The 19,389-nt window shown below is 43.4% G+C and overlaps 2 protein-coding genes across 9 annotated transcripts in view; one reads left to right on the top strand and one right to left on the bottom strand.

Moving 5' to 3' along the window:
- The window catches only part of MICU3 (mitochondrial calcium uptake family member 3), a 57,692-nt gene extending 53,896 nt beyond the window's left edge, over nt 1–3,796 (bottom strand). For 5 of the 8 annotated variants that reach the window (XM_055703235.1, XM_055703221.1, XM_055703217.1 and 2 more), the window contains exon 1: nt 3,465–3,796. In XM_055703235.1, the coding sequence (XP_055559210.1) occupies nt 3,465–3,746 (282 nt within the window). In that variant the 5' untranslated portion in view covers nt 3,747–3,796. The remainder of the gene's footprint in view (nt 1–3,464) is intronic. The other 3 variants (XM_055703213.1, XM_055703198.1, XM_055703230.1) reach the window with 1 other exon arrangement.
- A 6,289-nt stretch (nt 3,797–10,085) lies between these two features.
- On the top strand, nt 10,086–14,536 carry FGF20 (fibroblast growth factor 20). The gene is made up of 3 exons (XM_055697974.1): nt 10,086–10,520; nt 12,769–12,872; nt 14,139–14,536. Exons 1-3 carry the CDS (start codon nt 10,226–10,228, stop codon nt 14,382–14,384), a joined length of 645 nt encoding a protein of 214 aa, XP_055553949.1. The 5' UTR covers nt 10,086–10,225; the 3' UTR covers nt 14,385–14,536.
- Nucleotides 14,537–19,389: the final 4,853 nt, after the last annotated feature.

Below are 19,389 nucleotides of genomic sequence, written 5' to 3'. Positions count from 1 at the left end.
ATGCTGGAGCCCTGCTTTCCTGGAGATGGCTGAACACCTGCCTGCCCATGGGAAGAAGTGAATTAATTCCTTGTTTTGCTTTGCTTGTGTGTGCAGCTTTTGCTTCACCTATTAAACCTGTCTTTATCTCAACCCATGAGTTTTCTCACTTTTGCCCTTCCACTTCTCCCCCCCATCTCCCTCTGGAGGTTAAGTGAGCGGCGGTGTGGGGCTGTGTGGTGGCTGCTGGCCAGGGTTAAACCCCAACAATAAGGATGAGACAGGCACAGCTATATTGAATAGTCTTGAACACTGACTATCTGAATACTTTGCCGTGTGATACTGTTTTCAGTTAAAAACTTACTACACATTAACCATTAAAAATTTAATTCTCCATTGTCCATTAATGTTTCAGGATGGATTTTTTAATGGAACCAAAAACTATGGGAGAAGATACATTTTGTTTTGCCCACATTAGAACATCATAAAAAGAATCTCCAGCAATTCCACATTTTAAAGGAAAATATTTCAGGTTTTGCAAGGGCTGGTCGCTTCAGTGTCAGGACTGGGTTTTTTTTAGTGGTTGTTCTGTTAAGAAGTAAGTTACGAGCCTATAGAAACCCTCACCCAGAAATATTCATTTTGTTAGCTAGGTCCTCCTGCAAAATTTCAACCTGCAAAATTTCAACTTGGTCATTTCTGGTCAGAGCCCCAGGGGTGATGCAAGAAACATTCAGTATAACTGCTTCTACCAGCTGCTGTAGATCTCTAGAGCAAGACACAGAGTGCAGAGACACCACACCACCTGCTCCTTGCTTCTGATGATCCAAGTAAATAGCATCAGGGAAAAGTGTCCTGCTGAAGGCAAGATTAAGGAAGAAGCACGCAAATGGAACTATTAGGATGAAGTAGAAAAGTTTGGATTGGATGGAAGGAAAAAAAAAAAAAAAAAGATGTTGCATGATTTGCCTTGATAGAATGAAAAGCAGACTGAGACTGGATATGAAATGGGGAGCTAGGGAAATAGGAAAGCAGGGGAAAGACAAACCTAGAAAGCCCCAGAAAACAGTGTCAGACTCTGTGCATCAAGAATAAAGGAGAAACATCTCTGGCTACTCCTTGACCTTCCAAAAGCAGCTGGAGAGGGTCCCAAGATACTTGAGCCTCATCATTCTTTGCTGGTCAGTACATGACAGAATCATAAAAACCTCCTAGCAAAACATGCATCACATTTCCATCAAATTCATCTATACAGAAACTGCAGGTTACCATTCTCCAGCCACTACTCTAAACACTCTGCAGCAGATCAAGAGCTCCAGCCTTGATGCTAGTAACACTGACACTTAAATGACTTTTCATGAAAGACTTTTTTACTTCAAATGTTATTACGTTTTTTAAACTGTTAAACACTACTAAGGCTGCAAGCTCAGCACTTAAAATTGAGAATTGAGTTATTGTCACTCAGGCAAAATCAATTCAGCTTTCTAATAAAGGATGTTACAACACAATACCATTGCCGAATACCATTAATACCATTCAATGCAATTTGAAAACAGCATTTGCATTCTTTTTTTCCCCTAGAAGACACCTCTGGAGGTGTTTTAGAAACCTGTAATGAAAGAGTTCGTCACCACAAGTCTAGAGGGTGATCATAAATGAAGTACCGATCACCGATGGAGTTCATGGTCAAACTACTATGGTAGCTCAGCCGCTAGATCCGGCATTAAACTATGGTCTTTCCCCATTGCCACACAAGCCTTTCTGCAGCATGACAGTCAATAATAAAAAAAGCACAGGATCCCACCACCTCAGACCAAAAATTCCAGTTATTCGACCTCCATTTTGGGGGGTACTTCAACTGAAAAGGTATTTTTTTCAGGAATGCTAAGCACTCAGATCTGCTATTTGGAAATATACTATTTATATAATATAAAAATATATATTTCATAGTATATATACTATGAAAATATTTGAAAATAATTATTAATAATAATTAATTTTTCAAACTTTCTGCTATGCAAATGGGAAACTGAATTAATTACAGCCCTTTTCCACATTGTAGCATGGCGTTTGTCTTTAAAAATCTGCCAGTATATACATAGAAGATACATTTTATACATTTTTTTATTTTACATTGATTCAAATATAACCTTAATTCTGACTTCACAACCCAAATGCTTTTATAGCAATGTGTGTGAAAATTGATTAATTACACGTCACACTAAAATTCTTGACTTTTCAAAGGTGCAGCAACCACATTTCCCTCAAAGGAAGAGTGAAGATTAAGACTGGCTAAGTAAAACAATGCAAAGATCTGTCAAATCAAAACAGTATGAAAAGCTGAAAGAGGTCCTCTGTGCCATAGTACCACACGCAAGACAACAAGTACATGAATAATGAAAAATACCTGGCTCAACTTCCTTTCATAAAGGATGCTGCCCACAGAATCTGCCTTTTGGCTCACAGCCCTGGGCTAAAGGGCTAACAACGTCCACACTTAAGCCCAAGGACTCCACTGTAAAAATGCAGAACCTCTTCCCAAACAGATTGTAAGACCAATTTGATGTATAGAAAGCAGGACATTTGCACCACCGATTTCCAATCTTAGCAGATGCCATACTGACAAAGCACCTAATCACTGCTCTTGACGTTTTTAAAAATACCTAATTTTTTAATGAAAAAAACATCTATCACTACCATACGTTATATCAGGCACAGTGCAGGACTGTCTCCCCATCAAAGGAAACTTCATTTTCCAGGTTCATGTCAACTGTTTTTTGTTACCCATGGCTAGTCAACCAACGTTATCGCTGACCCTGTCCAACTGAAGCATTACTTACTTGCACCAAGTGCTATCACTTCTTATGAAGCTCTGCATAAACCTTTCACTCCACAGAAAATTTTGTATTAAAAAGGTAATTGCCCTAAATATGAAAAAGATGAACACAGGTTTTGCACTATCAGCTGTGGTTCCATTTGCAAAATATTATTTTCTATTAAAGAAAAAGAAGGGCTTGACCAGGACAGCTCCAGAGGCCACCAGCAGCGCAGCAGCACACGCAGGGTGCACATCCCGAGGCGCAGCGCCAGTGCTGCCGCCGGCCACCACGCTGCAGCGACAGCTCTGGGCTCCCGACGGAGGCCGGGTTACAGCCCCTGCCTCTGCCCTCATCCGCCGCGGGCCCTGCCCGGCCGCCCGCCTCGCCTCCCGGCCCGGGGCCGGCTCCACGCAGGGTCACCTCTGCGACACTGCCCGAGCAGCGGCTCCGCCGCCGCCTCGCACGGACGTTTCCACAGCGAAAGGGCGGGAAGCGACGTTCCCCCATGCCCGCCGGCTGCGGCCGGTGCCCCAGGCAGCTGACGGCGCCCGGCGCGGCCCCGGCACCCCGAGCGGCCCCGCCGGGCGCGGCACGGAGCGAGGCCGCGGCGAGGGGCCGAGGCCGCCGGGCCGCCAGGCGGGAGGGGCGCGGCGCGCACACACCTACCGTCTCCTTGGCAGCGGCCGCCACGGGGATGGAGAGCAGCGCCCGGGCCCCGCCCGGCTCGGCGGCTGCCGGCTCCCGGGAGGCCTCCCGCCGCCGCTCGGACAGCCGGTACCCCACGTACCCGGCGAGAGCCCCCCCCGCCGCCCAGCCCAGCTCCCGCCGCCACCGCCTCAGCCCCGCCGCCCCGGCCCCGCCGCCGGCCCAGAGCCGCCGCGCCGGCTGCGCAGCGGGCGCGGGGCCCAAGCGGCGGCGCCACCGCAGCAGGGCGCGCAGGGCGGCCATGACCGCCGCTCCGCCCCAGCGACCGGCGGACGGAGCCCCCGGCGCGCCGGCAGAAGCCTCGCGAGAAGCGGGGAAGGGGTGGGGAAGCCCGAGGCCCCCCGCAGTCCCCGCCCCGCGCCACCTGCCCCGCCGCGCCGCTCCGCAGCCCGGCCCGCCGCACCGCGCCGCACCGCGCCTCCCGGCTGCGGGCACCGGCTGCGGGCACCGGCTCCCGCCGTGGTTGCGGCGAGCGGCGCCCCCGGCGCTCGGGGCAGGCGGCAGCAGGCCGCGGGCCGTTTCCAGCCTGCGCGGGCCGCAGCCGGGTTAGCGGGGGTGCGAGGTGCTTAGCCCGAGCCTGGAGAACGGGCGCGGGCGGGGGTGGGGGCGGCAGGAGCCGAAGTGCCGGGGGGGGCGATGTGTGGAAACCGCCGCGAGTGCGGCCGCAGCTTGTGCGTGGCCTGGCTGCAGCTGGGCGTGCAGGCCGGGTGCTGCCTGTGGTCAGAACGGGCACCGGGGCCTGACCCAGCTCCCCGCGGCCTCACCCCCGGGAGCGTGCCCGCACGGCCTGGCAGTGTTGCTTGGCAGAAACCTGGAATCACTGGCTTCAGCAAAGCAAGAGCTTCCAGCCGTACCTCATTTGCCTGGTATCCCTGAAGGCTGGAGTGGCTGTGGCATCAAGATTGTTCAGTGGTTTACTGCCAAGGCTTTATTAAAAGCATCCAGTGATGCTAGTTATCTTTGTTACAATGAGAATTGCTGTGACTCCGTTGTCCTGTAAAACCTAGTAATGTCCCAGCCTGTTTCCAAAGCCTTGGAAACTCCTGGTGCGTGCCCGATACACAGCTGGAACTAAATGCCTGAGGACTGTTTCAGTTAAAAGGAAATTAAACAGCAATGCCTGGAATACTAACATTTGGCATATTAAATCCTCGGTTTTAAAATGCATTGGAAGCTGGCTAATAGTCTGGCAAGTTTTTCCATAATTTTTTGGACTGTACTGTAAAGTGTCCTTTGGTGTACCTGTGGGTGGCAGTTATCCTCACAATAAACAGTTTTTAGAAACTAAATGTGAAACAGGGAGCTAAACGACGTACCAACAGAGAGTAATGCTGTAGCCTGGAAACTTCTGGCTTCTCCAGGCCCATCTGGCCTCTCTCTCCAATACCTCTCCCTGTGCCTCAGGTTCTCAGAAATGGGGCATTCTCCTGGTCCCTATTTCAAGGTTATTTTCTGTTCATTTCAAAGTGACACCAGACTACGGTATCTCCTACCCTTTCATACTCTTTGTGTTATGAGGTCTTCTCATCAGGAAATGAGACACTTGCCATGTCAGCAGCCTCTCATAAATATTCTCGGCTGCAGGCAGCCTCCCTAGCAATAACCAAGCACTAGTTAAAGATGAGCACATTCGTTTTGTCCCTGCCTGATGCTGATGGGTGATAGGCCTTGTCATGCATTTCACGTTAGGATGTTCTCCATGGTACAACCTGTGTCGCCGCCTACGCCACCTATGTTACCTTGAAACTTCATAAACTGCATGCAATTTCAAGTCACAGCAAACTTTATGGCACTTTTTGCACTGGTCAAGTGCAGCCTCAGTCTTTGTCTTTTCTACATAAATATGTTATTCCAAAGTTTCAGCCAGTTTTACTTCCCCTTGCCTACTCCCCCCCCAAAAAAAAATCTTTGATGTTTTTTTATATTATTATGAACAAGATTTCAGAAAATACACAAACTACAGCTCGTTTCAATAAGTTCAAGACACTCTCATGCATTTTCCATTTCTAAGAAACATTGCAGTGGTTATGATACTGTATCAAGGCAGAATTGTGGCCATGTTTGTCAATATGATGGATCATGCAACTGTAAGCATGGCTGAGGCTGAATTACCTCAGAGCTATGTCTGGAAAGGCAGGTATCTGGGGTGGATGGTAGTTACTGCATTTTTGTCAGTGTTTTAGAATACCATACGCCAATTCACCCCTTAAGTAATTCCCTTGACTTCATTATTCCCATTTGTTAAAAACTAACACTTTTTTTTGTTGATTTTTTAATGTCTCCTGCTTTATGTTTCCCAAGAAAAAGTCTTTGTGTCCAAATCTGGGCTACATTTCTGTACTAAATTATAAAAGGCCGATGTAAAGGCCAATATTTAGGTGTCAAGACGGTAATAGTTTCAGGTGCTTAGCATGACTGAAACTCAAGTATTTCTCCTGCAGTTACATGACTAAGCATCCAGTCTGGAAAACTTCGTAGAATGTGGGTCTTGGATCTTTTCAGTTCTAGCTGCCTCATTAGGAGACACCATTCACCAATACAATTAACTTTTAAAAATGTCCAGTTTTTCCATTTGACTGGAAAAGAAACCACTTGTGGTCAATGTAGTGTCCCAAAATAAACCTGTTTGCTGGATGACTCATCAATCACCTAAACTGTAGACATGAACCATGAGTTATCTCTCTGTTCACATTGTTTCCCTGAAGTCAGTTAGCTGCATTTTAATGACTTTTCAATAACACCTTTAGGTTAATCTTTTTTTCACTTCAAAACATCCAATACACATCTGTAACTACTTATACCTGGGTATGTTAGTCAGAACTTCCCTGGTGAGGTGTTTGCTTAGGAACAAGAGCAGTTTATTTGTGCAGCAAGTCAAAACCCTTAAGCTTTCTGCATATCTTATGTGCACAGATTCAGAAACCATGTAATTAAAATAAATCAAGGTGGTTTAAATCCAATGATTCACTTACAGACTAATATAAAAGCTGCCAAATGAGGCATTTGAATGTTGATAAAAGTGGAAAAGATACATTCTCACTGGATGTAACTGGATGTGAATGTGTGCTTGCTACCTAACTTCTCTGTCCCGTTCTGCTTTTACAGGAGTTATCCATGCATGTCCACAAAAACACGGACAATAAAATCATGGATCTTAAAAAGCCCTATGAATTTCTGTCATCCTTTAAAGAAACAAAACAAAAAATGAAGGTGCAAGAAATGTAGAACTTCTTTTTCATAGGAAAAACATTGTTTTCATGATTATTATTACCCTCATCTGACTTTTTGTAAACAGGTAGATATATTTATATATACATGTATGTATACATGCATACATACCTGTAACTGTATCAGTTCAGAAGCAGCTCTGAGTGCATTTAAAGTCCGTATGTATTACATTTAAAGGGCTTTAGACAATCAGATTATGACCCGATTTGTACATAGAACCTTGAAAATGATTCTGTCCTTTTCTTCCTAGTAAATCCTGCACAAGAATACACCTTACTTCACTCAGATGTACCGTGCTCTGAAAGGTTCTCACTGTAACTTCTGCATGTTCTGCTCATCTTGTTGAAACCGTATTTTCTTGCTCAAATCTAGGAAGAATCTGGAACTGACCATGATACACAGTTATCTCCAGCTGGACATATTCCTTTATGCTCAGTTTCTGTTCCACCCGTGTCAGCTTTCTCATGTATTCATGAACTCCCTCTTCATTCTCCTAGCCAATATTTTATTATATCATTAAAAATTTTATGGCTGGCACAGCACAGTTGCAAGTGAGTTCTAAAATTTAGAAAGGTGCAATAAATTGCAGGACATAAAGTTTCACATAAATGAACAGCTTTTTTTTATTTAACCAACCTGATAGGTATATAGATCGATCTCTCTGTCTGTGTATACACATATATACCTATACATATATATATACACACACACACACACAATTTATCAACGATTTCAGCCCGCTGCTTTCTCTACTCCCTTGGTAGCCACCAGGTTTTGCCTATGATAATATGATATTCTTAGGAAATATACAGCAATTATACTGTCTATAAAAGCCCTGACTCCTTGCTATGGAAGTAAAAATTCTACCACATATGTATTTGTTCAACGACACTGAAAGTGCAGTGTCTAGGAAGTATACATAGAGTGGATTAGATTGCACTGTATACTTTAAGTTGAATTATGTACTCTTGTAAAAAAACTCTTCAAAATTATTTAACTTCCCATGGCATAGTCTCAGAAAGTGAAAAAAAAAAAATCTTTAGTGTTATCTTTTCCTGTCACATGACTAGTGCAAACACCAAAAAAAATCTTATCTTTTTGTTTCTTTTTTGGTACTTTATAAAACAGCACAACCGGTTTAGTGCCCAGACATTAAAGACTCCACTCGGAAAAGATCTATGTTATATATTCCACTCTACTTTAAATGTTTCCATTATATAACAGGAAAGATTTAGCCGTAAGTGTCTTCCAGTGTGTGATGGCTGAGGATTTTTATTTTAAAAAAACCCATGCTTCTCCACTGGAGACAGTGGTGCCATCTAACCAGAACAGCCCTCTACTCTTTGTAGGACTCAGAGAGTACTGCTCAGACCCAGCAATGCTATCTGTACTGGAGCACCGTTAGGCTTAGGAAAATACACCTCCTCCATTTAGCTGCACCATCCCAGTGCATGTCCTGCAACTTAGCAGCTGTGATGAACAGCTTGATCTTGACCTGCCAGTCTTGTCAATAAAAATACTTGATGCGTGTTTCAAACATTTCAGGTACATTTGAGTAATCGGTGTGCAGGCTACTCGAGAAATAGGTGCCATATAGATTATTCAACTTTGATCTATTTCTTTGATTTAGCGTTGCAATTAAGTAGGTTCGGTTCAAAGAGAAAGCTCATTGGTTGATGTTTTACACTGATGTGATAATGTTTACACAGATGTGCTTTGAAATCTTGATTATGGTGGATTTTTGGGTCCCACCACATGACAGGCTCCTGTTATCTGAAAGGTAAAATAATATAACGATCTGTAACTGCCTTCAGAGCAGGTCTGCCTGTGCTCTCCTCAGGTGATTTATCTGATCATTGTATTTAGCACTAGTTTTTTCATTTTTAAATCCCTCCACAGTAAATCACTTGCTTTAAAGCAGCCTTTTTGTAATTCAGGTGCACACAGGGGCAGTACTTAGGACTGCAATGATGAAAAGGTGTAGCATTACCTGCTTTAAAGCACCTGCCAATTAATTAGCCCTATACTCTCCATGGCAAATAAAGCTAAGCAGTCAAATCCATTTGATCTCTCAGATTTAGACTGTGACTGAAAAGACGATGGAGCAAGACGGGAGAACTAATCTTTCATGATTCTCTGCAACTTTTTTGTTTAAATGAAACTTTAAACCACCAAGTGATTCTCCTGAACTTTTGAAAGAATTAACTATGAAAGATCCCTGCATTTTATACTCCAATACTGTGTTTTAATGCTGGCGAGGTACTGCATTGCCCATCTTGAAGGCTAAGATGGGTTGTGTCTTTTGAGCCCTAAAATCCATTGGCTGTTACAGAACAAGCAGTAAAGAAGGGAAAAGTCAGGCTCTTGGCTCCACGTGCCATTGTTTTGTCGGTGCTGATAATGAACACGTGTTCCACCAGCACACTTGGATGCATGAGCCGTTCCACTTTGGGGATGAAAAAAACACATATGCTCATCTGGAACAGAACGGCAAAGTCCTAAATGGATTCAAAACAGTGTAGAAAGACAAATGAGATCTTTTGGTAGGGGATTTTATTGCTAATTTGCAATGTTCACAGACCTTGGTTAAGGGCCCATTGCAAAACCGCAGAGAAGATGGATTAGATGAGCCATCTCTCAACCTTTCTTTCTTCTTCTCGGTGGGTTTTGAAAATATTTATCCCAAACCAGGAGCCTGCCCTTTATGTTTTTAAGACATCGTGTGGATACCCAAATGCTATAGATCGGTTTGATGTCACATTAATGATAAATTAAAAGAGAAGGAGACTTTGCAGAGGGGAAAACACCTCCCTGACTATGCCAATTTCTGTAGAAATCCCCCTCCTTGTAGCTGAGGCGATAAAAGGGAAGGGTAATGCATGTACATTTTATTAGCGTTTTAGAAACAGGGAGTAAAACTGTCAGATCTTTGGGTTTTTTTCTTTCATGTCTGTCTGGGCAGGTCTAACCCTCAGGTAACGCCCTTTCTCCCTCTCGCCTCCTGCCTCTCCTTGCACCTGTCCACGTAATGCCGCGGCAGCTCCCGCCCGGGCCCCGCTCCCGCCCCCACCCCGGCCCCGCCCCTCCCCGCCCCGCGCGGGGCTGCCCCGCCCCCCGCGCCCCTGGGTGACTGGCTGCGCGCGGCGGGGGCAGGGGGCGCGCCGGCAGCTCCCCCCACCCCCCCCAGTCATCCCAGATCAGAGGAAGGTGCGAGGAGAGGGGGAGCCGGTTTACAATTTCAAACGCAGCCTCCCCGCAGAGGGCTTCATTAGCATATGTCAGCGGGACCGCCGTGTATATATGTACACGCGCGGGGCGTATAACCACCACCCCGCCGCCTGGCTCGCACTAGCTCGGCTCGGCTCAGCACGGCTCGGCTCGGCCCTGCCGGCTCCCCATGCTTGGGGCCCCGCCGCGCACCCCCACATGCCCGCCGGGAGAGGCCGGCAGCCGCTCTCCGCCGCCGCGCCCTAGCCCGCTCGCCCCGCGCCCCCATGGCTCCGCTGGCCGAGGTGGGGGGCTTCCTGGGCGGCCTGGACGGCCTGGGGCAGCCGGTGGGCGCCCACTTCCTGCTGCCGCCCGCCGGGGAGCGCCCGGCGCTGCTCGGGGACCGCCGGGCCCCGGCGGAGCGGGCGGCCCGCGGCGGCGGGGCGGCGGCGGCGGCGGCGGACCTGGCGCACTTGCAGGGCATCCTGCGGCGGCGGCAGCTGTACTGCCGCACCGGCTTCCACCTGCAGATCCTGCCCGACGGCACGGTGCGCGGCACCCGCCAGGACCACAGCCTCTTCGGTAGGCGGCGGCGCGCGACCGCGTGCGGGAGTGGCGGGGCTCCCCGCGCGCGCGTACCGGGCGGCGCGCGGCCCCGGTCGCGGGTGGGGCGGGGCGGTGCGGGGCTGCCGGCGCAGGTGGCCGCGCTCGCAGTGCCGGCGGCGTTACCCCGCGGGGGCCGCCGCGGGGCGAGGTGCGGGCCGGGGGTGCGCCGGGCTGGGCTGGGCTGGGGGCGGCGGCTGCCAGCGGTGCGTGTCACCCGCCGGTTCAGCGCGGAGGGGCGCGCGGCAGAGCGGTGCGTGCCGTGTGCGCTGTCCGAGCTGGCAGTTCTTGAGTCTTTGCAGGGGAATACGAACGGTGGGCTCGGGCGTGCTGACCCTTGGGTCGCGCTGGCCCCCGCTCCCTTCTGCCGGACGGAAAGCTGAAGCATTAGGCCCCTCTTCAAGAGTCTAAAATTCCGTTTTTCTCAGACAGTTAAAATGCTTCCCAGCCAAGTTTCTCTGCCGGCAAACCAAAAGGAGGTGAAGACCACCCCAAAGTGTAAATGTTTCCTGTGACACAGGAGTAAATCCTAAATAGTAGTTGTAGGAGCTGGATGTCTGAACAAACCTGCCCTTGTCAACTACATGTGTCTTCTTGTGTGTGGTGTGTTGGTTTAGCACTGTAAAAAGGCGGTTAAGGAGTTTCCTATCATCCTCCCCATAGCCAAAACAATCTGCCGGAATGGCTCTTAATTGCTTTTATAACACATGGATGTTTTCAGAAGTAAAGCAGCAGTAGTCAGACAGTTCTTCTCAGGGCGAAGATTTCCTACAGGGTGTAAACATGAAATAAATCTGCTTTAAAAGAAGGAAAAGTTAGCCTCAGATCAAACATTAACCGGGCTTTTTAGAAATGTTCTTCCTTTATTCTACCACTATTCTCGGCAGGTTTGTCTGATGTGGTTGCTTTGTGGGTTGAATCACCTGCTTATTATGGTTTTGAAAAAGGGTGGCTTTGAAAATGATACCAGAAAGACAAAATACCTCCACCTCCTTTTATGGGACTTTGTGCTTTAGGAACTGGAAAACTAGGATGATTTACATGCAATAGGGTTTTTAATGCGTACTCTTTGTAAAGATTTTTTTTTTCTTTTTTTGCTGCTTGGTAATAATAAATAAGAAACCTGCCAAAGCTCGATTAAAACTCAAAATATTTTAAATTATTGTAGAGCCCAGACAGTCCATCTGTTTGAGAGTGAAAAATGGTCCTGAATAAAAAAAAAAAAGTAATCATAAATATAGCAAAAAGACAAAAAGTCATAATCAAAATCAAACACACTATTTAAAAGCACTTGCCTTAGATTCAGGTTTGTGTTTTTTTTTTAACATGTTGTGGTTTTTCTGCTGCTCAGCAAAATCCTGCATATGATTCTAGAACAACTTCTTTTTGAGGCTTTGTTTATATTGTTAACAACTTCCAAAAAGCCAGTTCACACGTTCCCTTTCTTTCATGTTTTATATGTACTGTAATCTATGCATATCAATTGGTTAAATATGTTGGCATATCCTTGCCAAATTCAGGCTTCAATTAGTGCCTCATCTCCTGAATACTTTATATTATTAATATATATTACATTTTTGGGGGGCAAATGTAATATAAATAGTGCTATAATCCGAACATTAGCAAATAAACAGTATATTTCGTGCACATAAAAAGCCTGCATTGAAGATAGCAAGTTGTGTCAAGAGGTGTGGGCCCATATGCTAGATAAGATGTCTGGCAAATACTTTTTTTCCCCCCCTCCCCTCCCGTGGGTAGGTTCTGTTATATAAAATTCCCATCTGTACTTTGATTTCCATTCAAATGATATAATAATGGATGTGTTTTTTTAAAGATAATGCTATAGAGAAGGTAAAGTGTGTTTTCAGGTAGTTCATACTTATCTTCCTATGTTTGAGTAGGCAGTTTAGCAAATAGTGTATAGTCATTATAGATTCCAGCTGCATAGTACTGAAGGCTTTAGCCTCAGCTCTGAAGAAAATTCTTTCATATTCAGCATTATAAAAAAGTTTCTTAAATGGGGTAGGATTCCCCTTCCTAATGAGGTTTCTCAGACTGCTTTGCTGTGAATGTTATATACTTTTCCATATAGTATTTGACATTGCAGAGAAACAAGGCCTTATTTATTATAATATGTAAATTTTTTACTTGTTTTCAACTGTGTTTTGGATACTATGTATTGTATATTTACAAATTGAATTAAAGCAATTATTTTTTTCCCCCTTAGGTATCCTTGAATTCATCAGTGTGGCGGTGGGACTGGTCAGTATTAGAGGTGTGGACAGTGGCCTTTACCTTGGAATGAATGAGAAGGGAGAACTCTATGGCTCTGTAAGTACTACTCTCATGTCAGGTCACACATGTTGAGGTTTTGATTCACTTCTTAGTGCTATGCAAACCCCTCAAGTAGCTAGCTGAGGTCACCTTAGCTTTCAAAACACTAACTGCTTTTCCTGTTGAAGTGTATATCTGTAAAGTATATAGCAGTATAGCCTTTGATACTGAAGATTAATGGGAAAAGTTTCTCTGTCCTAGCTGAAGAGAACTGAAAAGAAATATTCCTCCTAAATTATGATGAAAATTGCTAAATTAAACCAGTTATTCAAACAACATTTAAGTTGCCTGCTATCTAATTTTCTTTTTATCAATACTGAAATGTATCATAGTGCATACTCTAGCATTAAAAACTTTGAATGCAACTGAAAAACGTTAAAAGGATAGTTATGGAACAAATAAACAACAATTAATATAGTACTCTGGCTTTATGTATAGCCTAATGCTCCTTTACAGATCGGCAAGTGGTACTTCCAGGTACCAGCTTCTTACCATACAAACATTCTTTCAAATGCTGGGAAAAAAGAGGGTAATACCATATGTCATGGTTAGGTACCACTGTTACTTGAAAAACCTGAATGGTGCAAGAGTGCTGGAAGTATCTGTAAATCCCGACTGGAATATTTTGAGTTTAAGAATGAAAATAAGATTGTACTCGTTACATTTGATCTGTATCTGGTGAAAAACTTCAACTGTAAAATATGACTGTAAAAATGTAATCTTTGATTTTTCCAATACTATCGGAGTTATAACAGTCTTAGACTGTTCTTTCAAGTCTTAAAACATCTTGAGATAAAATATTCTCTCTCCAGTTCCTTTGGTTGTGGTTAGTCCTGTTTGAAATATTTACAAAGAAGTGATGAACGCCACAAAGAAGACATGGAGATGTCTTTGTGGGCTGTTACATCGCACCTGAGTCCCTCTACCAAATCTCACTTCTAGAATGTCAGATACCCCAAGACAGAACTTTACGTAATACAGTTTCTGTAGGTCAAGTGAATTTTGGTTAAACCATAAATAATGCATTTCTAGAGAAAGTTACCTAATTTGTCTTTAAATCCAAAATTATATATGTACAGGTCTAATTTAAAAAAAAACACCAAGTAGGATTGCAAACTTGGTGTCAGGTCTTGGTTTGATTTGTTGACGTTAAATGAACAGTAAGGCCACAAAAAGCCTAAAACATCTTGTTTATTTTAATCATATTTTTAAAGTGTGTGTTCAGATATCTAGCAACAGCTGAAGTTATTTTTCTTTCTGTAGGAGAAACTGACTTCTGAATGCATCTTCAGGGAACAATTTGAGGAAAACTGGTACAACACTTACTCATCCAATGTGTACAAACATGGAGATTCGGGGCGGCGATACTTCGTAGCACTTAACAAAGATGGTACTCCCAGAGATGGGGCAAGGTCCAAAAGACACCAGAAATTTACACATTTCTTGCCCAGGCCTGTGGATCCTGAAAGAGTTCCAGAACTGTACAAAGATGTGTTAGGATACAGCTGAGGAAGGAGGCAACTTGTGAAAAAAAACTCACATTGGAGCTGTTGCCTCTGCTTTCATGGCAATATCAGCATGCAGAACCTGCAGAGATCTAGGATGGTGGTTTGGAAGAAGGTGCTTTGTGGTAGGCAAGCCTCTTGTTTTGTGACCTTTGGATTTAGGAGACAAAGCCTTAAAGCTGAAAGTGGACCAGCCTCCTTCAAACTTGCTGAACTGTTTGGTAGCCAGTAACCAAAGGGAAGTTGGAGTGTGACTTTAACAGACTCCTGGCAATTTTGTCTGGATTAGCTATGGTCCATAAATTAGCAAAGAGCTACCTGCGTTATGTGGATGAGACAACATCTGGAAGAAATAGAAACAAATGGACTGTAAAAATAGTAAGAAATCCTGAGAACTGTGTATGAAGTTTTAGTGGCTCCACTTCAGTGATGGACCTTAGATGTTGATGCATCGTAGTCAGAGCTGGAACTTGTCTTCAGGATGGACCTATTTATACGTCTCCAGATAGCATATATTTATTTTATATATTTATTTATTGAAGAGTTTATTTTTTACTGGGATATGAAGAGAATACAAGCCCCTAACCCCAATGAGAAATCATTTACAGTGCCAATATTTGCTCTCAGTAGTGTTATGATAAAGAAATGACATTATGTTGCAATGGATCCAAAACCTGAACATTCATGTTTCATTGTTTATCAGTTACAGATAAGGCTATATCTTATGCACATACCATTGCCTTGTGACTATCCTTATTTTGGAAAGAATGTTTGATTTCTTTTTTTTGACCTATGAGAGTGCCTTACAGATCTGTATTGAATTCAAATGCACATTTAAAAAGGGAATTAAAAATTATTTCACTTTGAGTTTACTGTCATTTTTAAATTGAATCTTTTAGCACATTGTGTAATATTTCAAACCTGCAACAATTGTGAGGAGTGTATTGCAGTTACCTTGAAAGAAAAGGTAGTATTAGCTCTTGAAATCTTGATTCAAATCACAACATGCCTGATGTTTTGTGGTGGTTTTTTTTTTTTTTTTTTTTGCCAAATGGTTCCTACTGTCTCTACTAACATACAAATGACTATTCTCTGTATTACTTTAAATTTTCATGTAGGATTCTCATCACTGTAAAAATATTGACAGGGAATAGAATTAAAATATCTTCTAAAGGGAAACGGTATCAGTAAGGTGTTTCTGATGCTGTGGAATGAAAAGCTTCTGAGTGAAGGTTGTTTCTCCACTGAGCACAGAGGAGCCAAAGGAGACTACTTTATCTTAATTCCTCCTTTAGGGGATTATACCAGCATAAGTGTTTCTGTGCAGACTCTCAGGACAAAGATGAACTATGTCTCTATGTCAGTTACAGCTATACAACAACTAATTGACTTTACACTAATTTAGTTGAGGACTGTCGGTTATGAAGCACAAACTCATCTGCATATTGACTAATGGGGAAGTCTTTGGTGTCTCTAAGAATACTAAGGGTTAAGGACAGACCTATATGAATTAGACCTAAACCTGCTGAAGCTTGCTCTCAGATGGTGGCCACCTCCACGGAAAGGTCAGTCCAGGAGAACGACTGCAGGAAAGGCAGTCTAGGAGAGGGCAGCAATATTTATGCTGTACCAGAGGTGGTCTCATGTTTTGGGTGCCAATGGGCTTTAGCTCAAGATAACTACTTTGAATTTACTTTTATGGAAACACACATGATTCAAATACTGCATGTGCATCATTTATATCAATAAAGGTATTAACAACAAGCATTTTCCGGTATATAATGCGCTTGCTAGAGCCATGGCTGTGATGGACTGTGAACAAAATAATTTTACTTTCTGCTGAATAGAAATTGAATACAGGCACACAAAATGGTGTTCCAGTGCTTTTGTGCTAGGAATATGTAACTGACTAAGGTTAAAGGCTTTATTAAAATTTTCTGGAAAGCAGGCAGTGGAAGATCTACAATGCCCTGAATACAGTTTAGTAAAATAATGTTGTAATGCGCTTCAACTTAACATAAAATAATGATTTTTGTGGGTGACACTGAGTCCCATTAGTAATAGATCAATAACTGAAGACAAAAATGTATGTTTTAACAGAAAATTTTTTTCCTCTGCATGTTAAAAAGTAATTTATTCCACATTGGTTGTGTAAATAACCAGTGACTGCTGCTCAGGACATTAATTCCCATGCACTTCTGGCACACTCAGTGTTTAAATCATACCAATAAGAGCTCTCTCTCTTTGGATTAGCAGTTTACTGTTAATCCAGCTACCTCAGAAGTACTTTGAAGATGGCAAGGGCTGTAATCATCCTTGTACGTCTTTTTCCACAGATATGCTACAGTCCAGAATGGTAACTAAGGATAGCTTTAAGTGGTGAAAAATCAGCTGAAACTTCTGGATCCAAACACCTAGCCAACATATAGATGAAGAAGAGTGATATATGCTTGTCATTTTCTTGCCCCATTCCCATTTTAGATACGTGCCAATAGTCCTTGAACAAAGTGTAATGGTGCAGGTACCAGTGGTGATGAACGACTGTAAAAAAACCCCAGAGCATTGAAAAGCTGTCACAGCCTCCTTTTTTAGTTCTGGAATATTGCCCCTGAAGAAAGATACTGCATTTTCCTATCTTATTTTGCATGCAGCATTTATTTGTTCTTTGTTACATTCTATCCGTCATGGTCTTCAGATAATGTTAATGTTTTCCTAGTTTGAAAATGGCAGATGCAAAAGCAAAAGCAACACCTCAAAACAGCTGTTTTCTTATGGCATTAGACTAACAGCTTTAGTTGTCAGTGGCTGGGGTTTTTTTTGTGTGATTTTCATTCCTGCCTTAGAAAGCTCAACTGGACAGACAGGGAGAGACTGGTTCTCTTTAACCAGTAGAATTAATGATCTAGTTTACTACCTGTTACATTTTGCATAACCCTATCAATCCGAAAGCCGTGGGCTGCTCTAACATCGTGAAGAGGGTAATCTGAAGGAGGCGACACTTGTTCAAGGTTCAGAGGAAATCTCTGAAGGCAGAGAAAACCTCACATCTTGAAATAAATCCCTGCATGACTGGCTGCCCCGTTTATGCCTTTATTTCTGGGAAGGAGAACCATTCAAGGTAGTTATGTGGTTTGTATAGCAGGTGCAGCTCCGCTTTCTGCTTCTCACTGATTCTCCTAGTAGCTCTAACACTTGGCCCTTTGATCTCAGAGCTGGCTGGAAACTGAGTGCTCCATGCCAGTTCTGTACTTCTTCACATACTTTGTTTTCTGCTGCTCTCTTTTCCAAGTTGTGTCAGAAATAATATACTAGCCATACAGGAGATTTTCTGAAATCCAGGAGTAACCTTGACTTCTGAGCACATATGGAGTGAAATTGTTATTTTATTAATCTTTGTGCTCTTGGTCAGAATGCAAAGGTAGAATTTTTAAGAGTCTTCTGTGGAAGTCTTCCAGCTGTAATAGTTGCAGGATATAGGAGAAACCAAGTGCCTCTGAAAATGAATATTTTTTTATTAAACAAGCTGATATAATCAGAAGAAAGTGGACAGCTAGTCCAAAAGGCACAGTCCTTAAATTGGCGTGAACTGTTTGTGTTTCCGTGGAGCAGTTTTGTCCCGTCTATATGTTCCTGTTTTCTGTCCCAAGTTTATTGATGTTATCTTTGATCAGATGTTATCTGATGATGCTCAGGTGTGACAGCCAGCTTCACTGCTTCTATCTGAAAGTTCAGATCCCTGCTATGGCCATGCACTCTGCTAGCAAGCCACGGTGCGCAGAATTCACTTTCTGATGTGTGAGAGTCATTTAACAAGTAGATTTTCCTATTAGCTTTCATTTCCAGCTGTTTTAATTCCTTGATGTGCTTTGTTAACTCTTTTTTGTCATAGCCATCCGATCTTACTTCAGTAACTTTGTGAAGTTTTACTTAAACGTATGTCTTTACCAGCAGCTATGGGTGTGGTTATTGTTTTGGTTTTTTTTCCTTCAGTATATGTAATCACACTAGTACCACTGTACGATGGCTCTAGTTATACTACTGCAAACAATGAGGTTTGCCTTATTCCTTTCCTGTACAGCAAAGAACTAAACAGAGGTAAGGAAGTTTTATACACCATGAATGCATCTTCCCTATTGCCTTAATGCACTGGACCAAGCCTGTGTCATAAATAAATACTGAGAACACTGTGGTAAGTTTCTCTGGTTTGGCTCATCTTCCTCCATACTGCGTGGAGATGCTATCAGGAAGTAGGCCTTTTGGAAATCTCTGCATTTGCTCCTTTTGCTTTTCATGTGATAAAACCCGACTTCACTGCTGTTAATTTCTCTGCAATTATTTGGATGCTCAAGTTACATGAACATGACAATGGCAATTCTCCTCTGTGTCATTCCTTGTATGAGGCAGAAAAGAGAAGTAAACATTTCACAACACTGAACATGACAGTGGCATTCTACGCTTCCTGGATATCTGCATCAACCTGCACTTTTTCAGACATTTATCTTAAAATAATTTCCTTTGCAGTAGTATATTCAGCTGTTGTGGTAAAATCATTGCTGTCAGTGTACTTGGTGCCAGTGTACATCTGGATGTACATGTGCTCATCTTAGTGCAAGGCAATAAATATCTTGCTAGAGAGAAGGAGAACATTCTGAAGTTGTTGTGTACCATCAAAATGTTAATCAGGAAAGTCTGGTTTATGGCATTAGTTTTAATTAAGGTTTTGATACAAAGTTTTGCAGCACTTTTGACAATGCTGTACGGGTTCTTCACAGTCAGGGATTTGTGAGCAGAAAACCAGAGAGGTGTAAAAGCTTCTCAGGTGGAACATACTTAACCATGACATCTTTGCAAGTAAGTTGTGCGCAAATAGGAAGAAAAAAACAATCAAACAGGGAAGAGGTCAAAGAGTTACTTCTGTTGCCAGTTGGAGAGAGATTAAGTTTCAAACAGAAATTGCTTGGCAGCTTGTCAAAATAACTGTTTCATCTGCAACATGATCAGATGCTAGA

The sequence above is a fragment of the Falco cherrug genome, chromosome 1, assembly GCF_023634085.1.
Source record: "Falco cherrug isolate bFalChe1 chromosome 1, bFalChe1.pri, whole genome shotgun sequence".
Classification (NCBI taxonomy): domain Eukaryota; kingdom Metazoa; phylum Chordata; class Aves; order Falconiformes; family Falconidae; genus Falco; species Falco cherrug.
Note: the sequence above shows the minus strand (reverse complement) of the source record. Positions and strands in the feature narration are given on the sequence as shown.

Bases quoted from the DNA above. Each gene is read 5' to 3' on its own strand.
- FGF20 (XM_055697974.1), top strand. From the start codon at position 10,226: ATGGCTCCGCTGGCCGAGGTGGGGGGCTTCCTGGGCGGCCTGGACGGC. The intron at 10,521-12,768 runs GTAGGCGGCGGC...TTTCCCCCTTAG, and splicing joins CCAGGACCACAGCCTCTTCG to GTATCCTTGAATTCATCAGT. The intron at 12,873-14,138 runs GTAAGTACTACT...TTCTTTCTGTAG, and splicing joins AGGGAGAACTCTATGGCTCT to GAGAAACTGACTTCTGAATG.